This window comes from Poecilia reticulata, chromosome 6, assembly GCF_904066995.2.
Source record: "Poecilia reticulata chromosome 6, P_reticulata-male-v2, whole genome shotgun sequence".
Taxonomy (NCBI): Eukaryota; Metazoa; Chordata; class Actinopteri; order Cyprinodontiformes; family Poeciliidae; genus Poecilia; species Poecilia reticulata.
The window spans coordinates 29,339,790-29,357,954 of record NC_088835.1 but is presented as its reverse complement, the minus strand read 5'-3'; the positions used below and the strand labels follow the sequence as shown (position 1 = coordinate 29,357,954).

General features: G+C 44.2%; 2 protein-coding genes across 5 annotated transcripts in view; one reads left to right on the top strand and one right to left on the bottom strand.

The window, feature by feature from the left end:
- Positions 1-18,165, top strand: part of znf423 (zinc finger protein 423) — a 188,404-nt gene that overhangs the window by 130,178 nt on the left and 40,061 nt on the right. The window lies entirely within an intron of this gene.
- Positions 2,931-7,097, bottom strand: LOC145552035 (uncharacterized). The gene has a single exon (XM_081608337.1). It carries the CDS (start codon positions 6,365-6,367, stop codon positions 4,187-4,189), a length of 2,181 nt encoding a protein of 726 aa, XP_081464463.1. The 5' UTR covers positions 6,368-7,097; the 3' UTR covers positions 2,931-4,186.

Here is an 18,165-nt window from a genome sequence, read left to right as displayed (position 1 = left end):
TCTTCGTTTGTTTTAATAGTGACGACAGTAGGGTAACGGCCGAGCGTAGCTCTTACATGGAGCTACGTTTGCAGCGTTGAGTCCTTTGTGAGTTAATAAGTGAATTACTGGAGGAGTGTGTTGGTGTGTACCTGTCTACCAGGGTTTTTTAGGTTATGTGGTGCTTGTGGAGCCCTAATGGAGTGTGCAATGTGTGTTTACTGGCTCCCAGGCTGCTGTTTATCGCTTAGCGAGCTGGAACTAATTTACTAATTGAGTTTTGAGTTTTGGAGGAAAGATGGCAAAATAGTATGAGAGGGAAGGGGGAGATGAAGAGACACACCAGAGGATTCAGACAAAATATTTTACACGTTTCCTGAGGAAAGAGGATTTGAATGACATGAGAGGGAATCCAATTTGATTCTTTGTTTTGTCTTTGTCGTGGTGTAATCATCAGGCCATAACAAAGCAGCAATCCGCTAATTGTGGAGCTAATTTTTTAAACCAGTGTTTCTCAACCTTTTTTGTGCCAGCGCCCTCCTATCCATTATCCAGGTTTATAGCATTATTAGAAAAATGCTATAAATGAACATTCAAGTTAAAATTGGTAGGCCTAACAGCAGCCAATCAAAGTGGAAAAAATATTTTCGTTCTGTGCCATTTTAGGGTTGTTAAATATTCCACAAAATAGCAGATAAAAGATGTACATGTCAGTTTAAACTTTGAACTATTTGCAAAACGACTGAGATATGCAACATTGATAGAACATAGAACACATTAATCATAACTCTTAAGTGTTTCTGTGAGTTTCTGGTGGTGCAGCTCTGTGCTGCCTTCAGGAGAATGGGACATCAGAGTATCATCCATAAAATTTCACCCACATGGCATTTATTGTGCAAACAATCAATCAATCAAATTTTATTTGTATAGCACATTTCAGCAGCAAGGCATTTCAAAGTGCTTTACATAATTAAACCAAACCAGAGCTTTCAGTGGAAAAACAAAAGTTTCAGATCCTTTTTATTCCATACAAATATGAGACAGAAACATGGATTATATCTTTATATAGACCTGTCTATTTTACAGTGGGGCAAAAAAGTATTTAGTCAGCCACCAATTGTGCAAGTTCTCCCAGTTAAAAAGATGAGAGAGGCCTGTAATTTTCATCATAGATATATACCTCAACTATGAGACAAAGGGAGAAAAAGAAATCCAGAAAATCACATTTTCTGATTTTTAAAGAATTTATTGGCAATATATTGTGGAAAATAAGTATTTGGTCAGCTACAAACAAGCAAGATTTCAGGCTCTCACAGCCGTGTAACTTCTTCTGTAAAAGGCTCCTTTGTCCTCCACTTGTTACCTGTATTAATGGCACCTATTTGAACTCAGTATAAAACACACCTGTCCACAACCTCAAACAGTCACACTCTAAACTCCACCATGGCCAAAACTAGAGAGCTGTCAAAGGACACCCGAAACAAAATTATAAACCTGCACCTAGCTGGGAATACTGAATCTGCAATAGGTAAACAGCTTGGTGTAAAGAAATCAACTGTGGGATCAATTATTAGAAAATGGAACACATACAAGACCACTGATAATCTCCCTCGATCTGGGGCTCCACGCAAGATCACACCCCGTGGGGTCAAAATGATCACAAGAACGGTGAGCAAAAATCCAGAACCGCACGGGGGAACCTAGTGAATGACCTGCAGAGACCTGGGACCAAAGTAACAAAGGCTACCATCAGTAACACACTACGCCGCCAGGGACTCAAACCTGCAGTGCCAGACGTGCCCCCCTGCTTAAGCCAGTACATGTCAAGGCCCGTCTGAAGTTTGCTAGAGAGCATTTGGATGATCCAGAAGATGACTGGGAGAATATCATATGGTCAGATGAAACCAAAGTAGAACTTTTTGGTCAAAACTCTACTCGTCGTGTTTGGAGGAGAATGAATGCTGAGTTGCATCCAAAGAACACCATGCCTACTGTGAAGCATGGGGGTGGAAACATCATGCTTTAGGGCTGTTTTTCTGCAAAGGGACCAGGACGACTGATCCGTGTAAAGGAAAGAATGAATGGGGCCATGTATCGTCACATTTTGAGTGAAAACCTCCTTCCATCAACAAGGGCATTGAAGGTGAAACGTGGCTGGGTCTTTCAGCAGGACGATGATCCCAAACACACCACCCGGGTAACGAAGGAGTGGCTTCGTAAGAAGCATTTCAAGGTCCTGGAGTGGCCTAGCCAGTCTCCAGATGTCAACCCCATAGAAAATCTGTGGAGGGAGTTGAAAGTCCGTGTTGTCCAGCGACAGCCCCAGAACATCACAGCTCTAGAGAAGATCTGCATGGAGGAATGGGCCAAAATGCCACCAACAGTGTGTGAAAACCTTGTGAAGACTTACAGAAAACGTTTGATCTCTGTCATTGCCAACAAAGGGTATATAGCAAAGTATTGAGATGAACTTTTGTTATTGACCAAATACTTATTTTCCACCATATTTTGCAAATAAATTCTTTAAAAATCAGAAAATGTGATTTTCTGGATTTTTTTTTTTCTCCTTTTGTCTCTCATAGTTGAGGTACATCTATGATGAAAATTACAGGCCTCTCTCATTTTTTTAAGTGGGGGAACTTGCACAATTGGTGGCTGACTAAATACTTTTTTTGCCCCACTGTATTTATAGATTAATAGTTTGTTGCTCCATTCTATGTCATGCTTCTCCTATTTCAGAGTTTTCCGCAAGGTGCGCATCGTCTTTTTTTTTCTTTACCTCATACGGAGCGGAGCGGCCGGGAAGCGCGTATCGATGGAGAAAAGCAACTAACATAAACCTTTTAGCTCTGGTATTCTGATGATTAAAATTCAAAAGTGTTGTGGTACTGTTTTATACGAGATCACATACAGAACCGACGTTAACTCTATAAAATGAACGCTCTCTATGGTGGTATCACCCATGGAGGAATTTCTTTATTTAAATGGGTTCATTTTTCAGAGGGATACAAAGTGAGGGTATCTTGATTTTAGTCATTACATATTTATAAGAGCGATTTTCTGTTGTCCTATGGAAGCGGGCAGCATCCAGACGGACAATAAAAACACTTAACAAGTTGCTGCTTTGACATGATCACAGAACTGCCAAAACATATGTGCAAAAATCCTCAATAAAATATTTGAAAATCAGACTCCAGACAAGTGAATCACAGCAACGTCACCTCTGACGTTGCTTTGGATTGAAGGAGGAAAGAATAGTGTTTTCTTTTGCAACTTAGAAAAACGTAGACAGGAATATAATGCAACTAATAGTTTTAAACATGCCACCATGTTTGTCACTTTCATTTATTAAACTTTGAAAACGATTAGTGCATGTAGCTTCCTCTAAAGTAATTTTTTCTAATAAATTATAAAGCACTATTTTACTTGTCTGGTTTGTAAACTTTCAATTGAATAAAGTGCGACATCTGATTACAGGGTTTCCCCCAGAAAACTTGCTAAGGCCAGTTGGGTCAGGGCACCGAGGAGGTTCACCAGCGGTTCACCTTGTTTTTGTATTAAAAGATGTTAAGTAGACATCCATCCATCCATCCATCAAGAGTGTGACCCCCCTGTAATTGAAGCACACCCTCCGATCCCCCTTTTTGAACAGGCCACCCCAGTCTGCCCCCGATGTCCATGTGATATTGCCTCATACAAAATTATAAACCTGCAATAGGTAAACAGTGGCCAGAGAGGTATTGCCCGGGTTGTGTTGCCTCGCGTCAGCCAACACAACCCGGGCAGATGAGATCCGGCCGGATCTCATCTGCCACCGTGGAACTTTTTAACCACCTCAGTGACCTCGTCCCCAGAGATCGGAGAACCCAACCCAGAGTCCCCAGGCTCAGCTTCCTCAGTGGAAGGCATGTTGGTGGGATTGAGGAGGTCTTCGAAGTATTCTTCCCACCGGCCTACAACGTCGAGTCGAGGTCATCCCCACTATAAACAGTGTTGGTGCTGTACTGCTTCCCCCTCGTGAAACACTGGATGGTGGACCAGAATTACCTTGAAGCTGTATGGAAGTCTTTTTCCACGGCCTCTCCAAACTCCTCCCACGCCTGAGTTTTTGCCTCAGTAACCACCTGAGCCACATGCTACTTTGCCTGCCGATACCCCTCAACTTCTTCTGGAGACCCACAGGTCAAAAAGGCCTGATAGGACTCCTTCAGCCTGACAGCATCCCTAACCGAAGGGTGGTTCGTTCGCCACTAGTGCTCCGGCCAACCGGGACCATCTGCATATGCCTTACAGGGAAGGCAGAGCAACACGCTGGGTAGTCTGTTGAGATGTTGCATGATGTTTTGCTGACAAATACAAATCGAGTGGCCTTGCCAGGAGGGACAGGACGAGGGACAGTGGCAGGACGAGTGGCAGTAGCAGTGGCCGGAGGGGTAGAACAAGCGGCATTGGCAGAAGGGGCAGAAAAAGTGCCAGTGGCAGAACAACCAGCAGTGGCTGGAGGGGCAGGATGAGCAGCAGTGGCTGGAGGGACAGGACTTGCAGCAGTTGCAGGAGTTGCAAGATTAGTGGCAGTGCCCGGACGAGTGGCAGTGGCCAGAGGGGTAGGACGAGAAGTGGATGGAGGGGCAGGACAAGTGGCAGTGCCAGGACGACTGGCAGTGGCCAGAGGGGCAGGACGAGCCGCAGAAATATGAGGTAGGACGAACCACTTGGCAGGAGGGGGAGGACAAGAGGCAGTGGCAGGACGAACGGCCACTGCCTCAGAGGAAGCCGCAGAGGAAGGACGGACATCTTTGGCAGGAAGGGGAGAACAAGAGGCAGTGCCGGGACAAGTGGCAGGAGCTGCAGGATGAGTGGCAGTCCGACTGGCAGTGGCCAGAGAGGTAGGATGAGCCGCAGAGGAAGGACGAACATCTTTGGCAGGACGGGGAGGACAAGAGGCAGTGGCAGTGGCAGGAGGAGTGGCAGGAGCTGCAGGACGAGTGGCAGGACGACTGGCAGTGGCCAGAGGGGTAGGACGAGCTGCAGAGGAAGGACGAACATCTTTGGCAGGAGGGGGAGGACAAGAGGCAGTGGCCAGATGAACGACCACTGCCTCAGAGGAAGCCGCAGAGGAAGGACGGACATCTTTGGCAGGAGGGTTAGGACAAGAGGCAGTGCCGGGACAAGTGGCAGGAGCTGCAGGACGACTGGCAGGACAACTGACAGAGGCCAGAGGGGTAGGATGAGCCACAGAGGAAGAACGGACATCTTTGGCAGGAGGGAGAGGACAAAAGGCAGTGGCAGGACGAACGGCTACTGCCTCAGAGGAAGCCGCAGAGGAAGGACGGACATCTTTGGCAGGAGGGGGAGGACAAGAGGCAGTGCCGGGACAAGTGGCAGGAGCTGCAGGACGACTGGCAGGACAACTGACAGAGGCCAGAGGGGTAGGATGAGCCGCAGAGGAAGAACGGACATCTTTGGCAGGAGGGAGAGGACAAAAGGCAGTGGCAGGACGAACGGCTACTGCCTCAGAGGAAGCCGCAGAGGAAGGATGGACATCTTTGGCAGGAGGGGGAGGACAAGAGGCAGTGGCAGGACGAACAGCCACTGCCTCAGAGGAAGCCGCAGAGGAAGGACGGACATCTTTGGCAGAAGGGGGAGGACAAGAGGCAGTGCCGGGACTAGTGGCAGGAGCTGCAGGACGACTGGCAGGACAACTGACAGAGGCCAGAGGGGTAGGATGAGCCGCAGAGGAAGAACGGACATCTTTGGCAGGAGGGAGAGGACAAAAGGCAGTGGCAGGACGAACGGCTACTGCCTCAGAGGAAGCCACAGAGGAAGGACGGACATCTTTGGCAGGAGGGGGAGGACAAGAGGCAGTGGCAGGACGAACAGCCACTGCCTCAGAGGAAGCCGCAGAGGAAGGACGGACATCTTTGGCAGGAGGGGGAGGACAAGAGGCAGTGCCGAGACGAGTGACAGGACTACTGCCGGTGGCCAGAGGGGTAGGACGAGCCGCAGAGGAAGGACGAACATCTTTGGCCTGAGGGAGAGTACAAAAGGCAGTGGCAGGATGAATGGCTACTACCTCAGAGGAAGCCGCAGAGGAAGGACGGACGTCTTTGGTAGGAGGGGGAGGACAAGAACCAGTAGCAGGACGAGTGGCAGGACCTGCAGGACGACTGGCAGTTCTCCTCTCAGCCGTAGAGCTTTTGGTTTCCAAATCTTTTCCAGGGCGGCAATAGTTGTAAAGTTTCTTCATCCCTTTAGTTATCAGGTATCCTAATCCGAAGCAGAGTGGAACAACCATGACAACTTTCATCTTTGTAGAACGTAAATGTAAATCACACTGAAATGCTGAGTTTCTGTTTAGATTCTGATGAATGTTCTGAGAGACAAGCATTCAAAGCCTAAGAACTTCTTTGATCCTTTGATGTCTATCTGTGACCTCATCAGTGAGCTCACTGTAGTTCTGAGGCAAGGTCTTGCTTCTGGTCGTTGCTGTGGAAACGATCAGATCAGTTCTGCCATTCAAACTACTGACCCTTTGCACGTGATGTCACACTTTCTAAACTCCGCCCACTCCGCCATGACGGACGTCAAAACAGCCAAGTCGACATTTATATTCAGACTCATATTTTAAAGACAGTTTATATAGCAGATTTGTTTCCTCTTTTCACATTCTCTACTGCCAGTGGTGTTAATTAAACTAATGGATGCTAAAATGTAAATGTACCTATTCAATAAATTAGATTATTATTGAAATGTTCCATTAATTTCAGGAACTTTATCACTAAGTAAATCAAGTTACTACACAGGGGTCGACATTTGAAAGCCTTTTCTCTGTTAATTACGATGATTTTCCACTTATATAGTTGATTAAAATGACATTTAAAATAAGAATATTACATCAGACCAATAAAAAAGCTATTTTAATTGAAAAATGTGGACATAATGAAAAGTGTGTTTAATACCTCCTGAAATACTGTGAATTTTTTAAAAGGTACTTTATCTACCTTTATTGAACATGTTTTGAGAGTATTTTTGTTGGTAAACACAAAATTTAAGTTGTTTCTATTCTCTACCCAGAATTCATAGCTGTAAATTTGAACCTGTTGAGGGCGATATACAACATCAACATGTTGTTGTTGTTGTATATCAACATGTTGATATACAACAATATATATCAACATATATCAACATATGATATATGTTGACACGGTTCATGTCAATGAACCATGTCATTGACATGGTTCTATTCAGCAAAGATCTGCATACATTTACATGTTGCATGTTTAAAACTTAACAACCGTTATATTTTTTATTGATAATTTAGTAAGAGAAATAAAAACGTCAGTAGTGAACTCTGGTTTTGGACTTCCTAACCCGACACTGGGAGGATCTGAGCATGTTTTATCTGAAAAGTGTTTTGTGAAAACGACGTTTCTCTGCATTAAAACATCCTCCTGAGCGTCAGTCACTGGATGAGCTTGGCAGGAATGATTTTTATGATACATCCCCGTTCTTTTTTCTTCTCCGTCTTGATCTGTTTTGCCTTTATCCCCAGTCCTCCCTCCCTCTCAGTGGTCCTCCTGTTCTCCTCATTTCTCCTCCCTCCATCTCTCCATCCCTCCTATGGAGAGCAAATCCCTCTTTTCCTAGTTAGGAGTGCAGGGAGGAGTGCTGCGTCTTAGATCTCGAGCCCCCCCATGTCGTCCCTTCATCAGGTTCCCCTCTGGTCCTCCCACCCTTCCATCCTCGCTCCATCCCTCCATCACTCCTCTATCTATTCTCTTGTTAAATTACGGCTCTAAGCTCCCGCCCCTCCCCTCCCTCCGCTCTCCCTCTCAGCAGACGTCTCTCTTCTTTCTCATTACTCTTGCATTTACATTAAAGGTCTAGCACTGAGCAGATGTTCTTATCTAACATGACTCTCACTGTTTTCACTTGAATCATCTTAAAATCCTGCATCACCTGCAGATTAACTCGTACTCTGTGAAGCTAAACATGAAAAACCTTAACGTTCGTCTCTTTAAATGTTATTCTGGCACCATGTTTGTCACTTTCACTTATTAAAGACTTTGTTACCTATTAGACCAGTCCAGATTTATGCTTTTATTCCTTTTAATTGTTCATATTTAAACATATTTTGTTACCTAAAATAGTCGTTCATGCCTCCACAGTCCCTGCCACTGAAGCAATGACACAGAAACTCAGTGTACTAGTAAAACCCAGGTATTATGAAGAAGAAAAACGTCAACTTTGGGAATCTTGTAGTAGTTGTTCTTGAGGTGATTTTTTAACAATTTTTATTTAAAAATTGCTTCTTTTTCCAAGAACCAGTTTGAAGCTACGCTAACCTGTCTGAACTGACTTGAAGCTATGTTTACCCTTCAGAACCGATGTGGAGCTATGCTAAGTTTTTAGCAATGACTTGGAGATATGGCATCATATCATGGCATTAGAGATGTGCCGATCAGATTTTTTCCTGCCGATTCCGATCACCCATGAGGGCCGATCACGGCCGATCACCGATTCGATCACATAATTATTTTTTTTTATCATAAACACTACCACACATTATGTGGAAAAAGGAACCATGAATTCACCTTAATTCTGACAAAAACTTGTTTTTAATAACTTTTTCCAAGAAAACAAACAAAACAGGCATTGTGCAAATTGTACTGCTATCAGTAATACTATCTTTAACAGACTGATAACTAGGGCTGAAACGATTCCTCGAGTGATTCGAGTACCTCGATTATTAAAATTCCTTGAGGAAAATTGACCTGCCTCGAAGCTTCGTTAATTTATGCTTTACCATTTAGCGCACTGTGTTTCAGCCGGAACATTATTTGCGTTGCGCGGAGCTCTGACTTCCGCCTCTGAGTTGTTGACAGAAGCTACGTGTTAGCGGCATAAAGTCCCATCTTCAAGTTCGGCCCGCGGGGATTTTACTGATTGGTGATAATTCCGGGTTTTCATCGTTTTTGTGACCAATAAACATCCTTAAAATGACCGGCGCGATGCCGGGAGTTCCGCAGCCTTTCTGCTCCGGAGCTGCTGGTTGAACGGCGGGAAGAAGCTGAGGAGGATTTATACAGGTGAGCGGAGAGACTGAACACGGCGGGCGGCTGAGGGTTGATGCTTACAGGGTAAGAGCAGCTTTACGGACGAACCGCACAATAAACTTATATCATCCCGGTCTGAACAAACGGGAGGCGGAACATGGCTGGTAGATGAGTTTCTGAACGGAGGAGCCGTAAATATCCCGTATTGCTCCCCCGGTCTACAAAAAGTAACTGGTAGGGAAGCTCAAATGTGGAAAAAATAGACTGATGTTGATATCCGATAGTAATACTAGTGTTATGGAAGATTTACCAATATTTTATTTCATAATTGTTTTTATCCGATTACTCGATTAATTGTAAGAAAAATCTATAGATTACTCGATTACTAAAATAATCGTTTACAACAGCCCTACTGATAACATATGAAGGCTATGAAGAGGCTAAATAATGCAAAGAGCCTAAATAAAACCTCTCAACATTCCCAAAAAATTAAAGTATAAAACTTAACATTCAAAGGCAAAAACAGGATCCATTACAATAAACAATCCTGAGTTACTGAATGAAAACTTCCTGTTAGCATGGCGGCTAGCTGATTACTGCTAGTTCTGAGTGGCTGTTTCTGACTGAGTGGAGTAATTATGCAGAGCAGGGAGGAGATCGATTATTTTTTCAGAGATTATCTGTCTCATGTTAGGACAGTGAAAGTTTTAATATGTATGTAAAATGTATTTTTTTAGGTTAGATGCTGCAGCTTTAAGCAGAGGTTCGGTGTGAGAGTCACTACCAGGTGGAGCAGAAGCGGCGCTCCGTCTGTGAAATATTACTACCTGTAGCGTAGCAGCGGTTCAACAGCGAGAGCAGAACCAGCGTCTTACATCGCAGCTCGAAGACTTAAATAATTTTGCGGGTTATTTGTTTAGCTTTCTGACCGTCATGCTAATCCGGGTGAGTGTTTGTAGCTGTGCGCTGCTTTACCTGCTATCTGATCCTCCATATGTCTTTTTTACTGCAGTGAGCCTCGATGTAGCCAAACTCCGTCAAGTATGGCATTGTTTTTATGTCATATTAGCTTCGTTGTGTTGATGCTTTTTGACGTGCTTCAATTTTCCACTTCAACACGCAAACGTCCCCATTCACTCAGTGCGTTATAGTTCCACATCACTTAGGATTTGTTGCTGTGCGTTTGTGCAGTGTGAAGGAAAGAGGAGACCAGCTGCACAGGCAGGCTGCCAAATGAGATGCAGCTGATCGGTTTGTGTGATCGGCAACAAGAGCCAATGATCGCCGATCACTGATCATACACTTTTTCACGGAAATCGGCCGATTATGATCGATGGCCGATCGATCGGCACACCTCTACATAGCATCTATGCTAACCTGTTAGCAATGGTTTGGAACTTTGCTAACCTGTTAGTGAACTCGTCTCTTCCAGTAAACAGTTGACTCTCTGTCTCTTTTTGAATTTGTAAAGATGATCACAGAACAGAGTCTCATTTACTCTCCTAACAAGTGCCTGAGTACTTTGTTAAATCTAGTTAGCATGTTAGCTTAAATTCAATTCAAATATACTTTATTAATCCAAAAGAGAAGTTAAATGTTCTCATATTATCCAAGTTTCTTCAGAGTTGTTAAGAAACTCATCCAAGTTTCTTCAAAGATACTGTGCAGAAGGAAGATCCTTCCTTCTGCACAGGAAGGATCTTCTGCAGCAGTTCACCGTAGTGTGCATTTGTTTATTGTTACCTTTGAGTTTTACCAACATTCATGTGTTTGTGGCACGTTTTGCCATTTTTTGCACGTTTGCCCTTGTTGACCACCGTAAAAATTACAGCAAACAAACTTTAGTACAATGTGTTCCTGTAAGTAGTCTCATCTTGTGCAGGTTTTAACGAACCCAAATTAGACCAGCTCTGGTCTAACACTCATAGAAAACAGCAAATTGTCCTCGCCAAACCAGGGTGGCGTTGTGCCTCATGGGCGATTAACCAAAGAAACTTTGATGATGTGAGGCAGAGCAGAGAGGAAATACTTCTGTAAGTGGATTTCAGACCTTTTATTCCCATAGAAGTGCCGTAGCAGGCTGATGGAAACAGGAAGCGGTAATAAAATGGCCTCATTATTAGAAGGTGTGATTCGTTGAAAGGTTGTAATTTTCCACTGAGGAAGTCTGACTGGAATTACAGCTGTTGGCCAGTTAAGAGTGATGCATATTTCCTTTTAATGGGCTTTAAAGGTATTAACAGAAACTGGTTTCAACTGTTTGGTTTAAAGTAAACATGTCTCCCTCCCTCCTTCGTCTCTCAGTTTATCCGCCTCTCCGACCTTCTCCACTGCTGCATCCCGCTCTCTGGGAGGTGGTGGATGGATTACCCATGTGTGGTTTCACGGCTTCGCACACCGACACACACCGCCACTGGTGTGTAGCTGGTTGTGTTAGCATGCTGCTGTGGATTAACCGCTAGAAACACACACATCTACACACACACTCTGCAATAATCCAGCTCACACCTGGCAGCACACACACCTGTAGCTGCAGAAAGCCACCTACAGCCACAACGTGACGACGTAATCCTGCTGTACTGGCCCACATGTTTTGGTTTTTAATGTGTCAGAGCGCAGGGGTGGAGGAATGCACCCCCTGCCGGGTTATGAATGGACCAGCCCACACCACGGGCCCCCAGGGGCCCCTTTGCTGCAGCAGCGCCTCCCTCCCTCCCTCCGACTCTCTCTGTTTGACTGCTTCCACAGATCGCTCGTTGTTTCTGCACGGATGTCAGTCATGTGTCGGTTTCGGTCAGATGTTGGGACAGCTGCGGACCCAGATCGGGTTTTCAGGTTCTGGTTATGAGCTGCATGTGTCGTCGTTTTTTAGACCCTGGTTCCTTCTCTGCATTCACTCAGACTCCTAATGTGTTTGCGTGTACGTGTGTGTGTGTGTGTTGGCATCGCTGCAGCTCAGTGGGAGTGGGCCGCTGGGACCAGGCCCCTGCTCTGCTGGCCTGGAAACCCTGTGTAGTCAGACAGGACAATGGAGCCAGATTCCCGATGAATCAGAAAACAAACAGCTCAGAATCCGAAACGAGGCCTTGGAAATCTTCCCCTCATGTTTCAGATGGAAGAAATGATTCTTTCTCATCTGTTTTGAAGTTCAAATGTATATTTTTGGTACTTTGATCAGAGGTGAAGGCTTGAGTCACAGGATAGTTTCATTAATTCAGGTTGCATTCACACCAGCCATGTTTAGTTCACTTTAATCAAACTCTAATGCAGACCAAAGCAAACTCCTACAAAACTAGGAATCGGTTCGGTTGAAGTTAACTCTGGTGTGGTTTGAATGCATTTAGGAAGTGGACTACAGCGCAGGGCATTCTGGGTAAATACAACCCAAACAGATGCGGCAGTCTGGGCAGAAACGGCTTGAGAAATTCTACAACCACTAAAGTCTGATACCACTCCACCTTTCTTTACATTTCATAATAAAGGAAGTCGTACTCAGTGACTTCTTCTGAGGTTTTTGTGTCGTTTCCTTCAGTGGCTCTAAGTGCAGCAGCGCCCCCACAGGTGATTAGGGGAACAGGTTTGTTTGACACAGTGCAGTGTGAAAGAGAACCGCAGCAGCTGGAAATATAATAAATGTTTCAGTTGCTGTTCCACTGGCAGATCATTTCATTATTAACACAGGAAATGTCTTATCATAAGTTAAATAATCTGCCGGGGGAACTAGTACTTTTTCATCAATATTTATTTTCTTAAAGCAAGCTCCTACTTCTGGCTATAATGTTACTTGTAATTTAATTTGGTCTTATTTCAAGTGCAATGAAATATCTGCTTTAGAAAATAAACCAAAAATAGCTAAGATTTTGTGTTTTTGCAGTGTAATGTTCCTATTTATAGCAACTGAAAGCACTTCCTCCTTTACTGTGTTGCTACAGGTGCCCAGATGGGACAAACTGCTGCCTAAAAACTTGGCTTTTTGCTCTTTTGTTGAGTTGCTGATCATGTTGCTGGTCGAAACTCTGGATCTCTGCGTAAAGTTGGATAAAGAAAAGTTTCAGGATGATAAAACAGAAATAATTGTTCCACATCTTCCTGTCCCTGCTGAGGATTTCCCCTGCTGCTTATTGTCCAACATCACAGAAATTATAAGCCAGTGTTTGGTCAGAGGAGGTGTTTTTTTTTTCTTAAATAATTTTTTATTCCTGCATGACATCGATGAAGGCTTTGTTAGATTTATTGTTGCCTGTCTGTCTGCCAGTGGGTTCATTGGTTAATGACTAATCATTAAGACAAGTGTGTGTTGTGTTCCTGGAAAACAGCAGCCGAAGCAGAGGTGATTAAACGATGCTTCCTCCATCTTTCCCTCACTTCGGACCACCCGTTCGTCTCTCTGTCGTAGCCGTCGGTTCTCCCGCTCTCATTATCTCTCCCAGCTCCTCTTCCTCCTCCCATCAAACGCTTCTCTACGCCTCCTCTGGCTGCTTCTCCCCCAGCTGCAGGACATTAGGAGATGAATGAATTAATAAATCACTCGCGCACTGACGTGACTGCGCGCAAACAACACTGACAGACAAGCAGAGTGGGCGAGTGTTTTGCTGTCATTAGGAGAGACACACCAACTCTCCATCATCATGATCTGAGGAGCTGCTGAGAGCTCAGATGAAACCCACACGGACCGGGTTTTCACGTCCAAACATCGTCTCTAATTCATCCAACAGGACTCAGATGGAGACTGGTAATATTTTAGGTTGTATGAACTTATTAAAGCCATCATTCTGGATCATTTTCCTTATGCCTGGCTGTGGAAAATGTTTTATTCTATTAGGTTTTGATTGCACTGTAAAAACCCAACATCTTACCATGTATTTCTGGTCTACATTTTAGTGTACATATCTTATTACAGGGGTTCACAAACTTTTCCATGCTATGCCCCCCCCCCAAAGAGCAAAATATGTAAAACTATTCACCGACCAGCGATGGGATTCGTCACCCTTAATGTGCTGCGGTCAGAGAGATTTTGAGAAAAATAGAAAGAAAATCATTGTCTGACATGGTCAGCGGGGAATATGAAATCCCAACAGCCGTTATCCAGAGCGTTAAGATGGCGGAGTATAGTTTATTACATTTCCAAAACTCAAACAGAGTCTGGAATAACACAAGACATGGATTAAGCCCTGCAGCCGACCTCATGTCCAAACTACCACATGTTCATCTCCTTGAAGGTAACTGGTGGTAAACATCACATAACGACGCTGATTGACCTTGGATTATCAAATCAAAGATCCGTAAGTTAAGGTAGTTATGCTGGATTTTATATGTGTAAATTCCAACGGTAGCTCCATGGCAGCTTGAAACACGTGCTGCGATAACTGCAGTATTTACATTTAATGTTTATGCTAATGTTTATTTTTAAGCATTTTTCCTGAAGGCAGATTTTCACAAGTGGGTATTATATAAGCCATGACTCATCCTCTTTGTGCGTGTAAATGCATTTGACACAACGTTCACACTCACATCCAATGAGACTTTGGACTTTAACGCTGATTTCTCTCTCGTTTTCCCAAATAACCGTACAGACCTGATGTAGGACTTGTTGTCTTTGCCTCAATGTTGGCTGATTAGGCAAAAATGACTCAAAAACTGGGTAGCGCATTGAGTTCCACTGTTTGTTTGTCGGAGGTTTGCTCTTCTTCCGTATGGAGGTGGAGCCAGTGTCATGTCAATTGACATTGATCATGTGTTTGTCGTGAATTGTTACCCCGCCATACCTTTACTCCGTAATCGTGATCTGAGACCAAGTGATCCAGAGCACCTCTGCTTCCTGGATCCGGTCTGATGTTTGGTTTATGGAGGGCCCGGTGGGTTGCAGAGTGTTTGATATCTGACAGCTGATTAAGGAGAGGAGTGCGGCGCTCCGACAGGAAGTCTCCGTGGGCATCATGGGAGGTAGGTCCAGGAGAGGGGGCGAGTCAGGTGAGAGGCTACAGGAAAGACAAAGAAGCTGGAGGAGAGACAGATTTTCTACCCTCGTTTAGTGGAAGTGAGGAAGAGGAGAGGAAATGGAAAACAAGGTGGAAAAGGAGAGAGCAAGGCGACCCGGCACCCTGCCGCTTATCCTTGAACACTCTGAGGAGGACTCCCTCTTCCTCCTTCTCCAAGCACACATCCACGGTGCCCAACCGGCGCACGAGGGTGCTGTTGCAATTAAACCTGCGCAGCGTGGAGCCCAGATTGAGAGAGAAACGGAGGGAGGACTCCTCTCTGCATGAACGCTTCCCCGGGAAGACAGGAGAGGGAGGAGAGGATGCTACCGAAAGGATGAAGCCTGAGTTTCTGTCAGGATTATTACAGAGCTGGGATGAAAAAAAAAATGTTTGGAGCAAGATTATAGTTAACCGACTGAAGAGAAACGGTCTGAAACGGTCCAACTTTCAGAAAACTGCAAAACACCCGAAACACTGATTTCCTTTAAATCAAATCTAAAAATAATACTGGAGTTTCCTTTGATTAGTAGTAAGTGTGCAACTAAATTTGGTCTACAATCTAGTGCAGATATCTTATTACCGATACACTTGAAATAAGACAAAATTAACTTATAAGTAACTTTTCAGCTAGATAAAGGAGCTTGTCTAGAGGAAATAATTCTTAATAATGGTTGATGAAAACGTGACGGTTCTACAAGAAAATGAGCAAAATGTCTTTTTGCAACTGAAATAATCTGCCAGTGGAACTTGAACTTTTTCATAAATATTAAAGAATTGTTGGTTTAAATCAAGATTCTCAGTTAAAATCACACGTGAATAAGTTTGTTCACGTGATAAGTCATGAAAGTCATCGTTCTCCTACCACTTCCTGTCGTCTTCTTTGTCTTTTTCGCCAGTAGTAACATCCAGTTGTTGACCATGACTAATATGCAGTGTCCCCAATGCATTTTTGCGAAATAAACAAATTTCTGTATGGCTGAAAAACTAACTCATCCTAGAGCAAAAACTTTTTATCAAAAAATGTGAGGTTTCAAAATTGCGCAATTATATGGTCAGTGGAGAGTGCAGAGTTATCAAATATATTTGTAATTCAGTATGTTTATGTTTTTTTAAAAAAAGAATTAAATTCAGCTGTTTATCTGAATCAGATTTGTATCGGCCGATACTAAACCTCAGATATTGGTATTGGCATTGGACGTGAAAAAGTGGATCAGTGCATCGCTCTGGGAATCACAGCTGTAGTTACTTTATTGTGCTATAAAAAGGTGCTTTGTGTCTGGAAAATACAAAAACCGCCCATTTAAAGTAGACGCATGTAAAGAACATCAACATTTCTGGTGATTTTAATTTGAAAAACTTGAACAAGCGTTGCACACAGGACCCCTGAGGTCTACACTCTTAAACGATCACAAGCAAAGTGTTGCACAGAAATGTTGTTTTCCATCTCTAGCTTGTTCACTGTGACACAGTGTGACACGCTCACCCTGCTGTGATTGGTTCTTTAATTAGCTCCTAACAAGAGCCTTCAGGAAGCCAGCGTGCTGATTGGATGTCTTATCATTGTTAATTAGCTCAATTAAGTCATTAGGAGGGTCCTCAGCTTTTTGCTTCCTGGGGCCGCGCAGGTAGAGCTTCCCCCCGCCTGCACGGTTAAAAAAAAAAGGTCGGAAATGGATGGTTGTGGGGGGCGAAACGGTGTATATTTAGACATGAAATCATCTCCTAGCTTGGTTGTGAATATGATCCAAACATGACAGGATTTAGCCGTGTCAGAGCGCCTGACTCCCAGATTTGTCATGTTTACGGGGCGACATGGATCGCTTGTTGTTGTTGTTGTTGTGCGCGTCTGCGGTGTCCAGGTGTGACGCAGCCCGCGGCGCTAAAAAACACACATCTGGAGCAGAGAGAGCGCTCCACAACCAGATGTGCTTCACTCTGCCACTTCACTTGTAGCTTCTTCTTCTTTTGTTTTTTGTTTTTTTTTTACCGTTTACGGTCGGTAAAGGTGGAGTTTGTCCAGACATCAGCTGGGTCTGTCAGGTGTGTTTGTTCAGAGGCCAACAGATGTTATTTTGATGTTTAAAAGTGACGAAAGGACAAAGAGAGGCGGCGCAGACAGAACATCTCGTGAAACGAGCCATGAGACGATGTTTGGTCGAGCATGGATGGCTGGAGAGCCAATTAAAGCGGCGTAGGCAGAGACGAGAGGCGCGCCTTCACCTCCAGCTGTTGACGTGGCTGCAAATTACTCAATTATTTTCACATGCGTGTTTGTGTGTGTGTGTGTGTGTGTGTGTGTGCGCGTGTGGGTGTGTGTGGGTGTGTGTGTGTGTGTGTGTGTGTGTGTGTCGCTATGCTTCAGTTAATGTGAACAAGTGTGCATGCATGATTCGCATCAGCTCATAATTGTTAACAATGATTCATTGTTGGCTGAACAAAAGAGCGGAGTGTTATGTTGTCACCTCCGCCCCCCATACACACACACACACACACGCACACACACACACACACACACACACAGACACCAACATGCTGGCCAAGCTCAACACAACGATCCTAATTACAGCCTATGCTTCGCTCTGAAGTCGCTTCCCTCCTTTACGTTTCATCACTGATTGAGAGACACTCCACTAGCAGAACCAGGGGTGTCCAACATGTGGCCTGGGGCCCTTTTGTGGACACTGGACTGACATTGTTTGGCCTCTGACTTTCTTCCTTGTTTAAATGTGGCCCCCAGCACAGGGGTTTGATGTAAATGGGAACTTTCTATTGGTAATTAAGGCAAATTATCACAGATCAAGTAAAAAGATTCTCTGAATTTTGGATTTGTTTTTTAAGAACTGTAATTCTTTTTCACTCATGTCAAAATTCTCTTAAATAACCAAACATTCTTTGGTTAGATCTATATCCATTATGTTCTTAGCATATGAAAATAATCACACAACTTTTTGGGATGTATACACACTGAAATCTGCCTGATGGTGCAGAAACGGTTTAACCCTACCACAGCCTGAAGAGATGGGATCATTTTCACCCCACAGACCTTTTACTCTGTGCGCAGTCCAGGGGTGCCACTCTGACCCCGCGTGCGCTTTTAGGAGCTTTTTTTTGTGTCTGTTGTTTCGCAAACCGATGGCCTGACGGGACGA

What these genes read in the sequence shown, in the direction of transcription:
- LOC145552035 (XM_081608337.1), bottom strand. Translation starts at nt 6,367, where the DNA reads ATGCTTGTCTCTCAGAACATTCATCAGAATCTAAACAGAAACTCAGCA.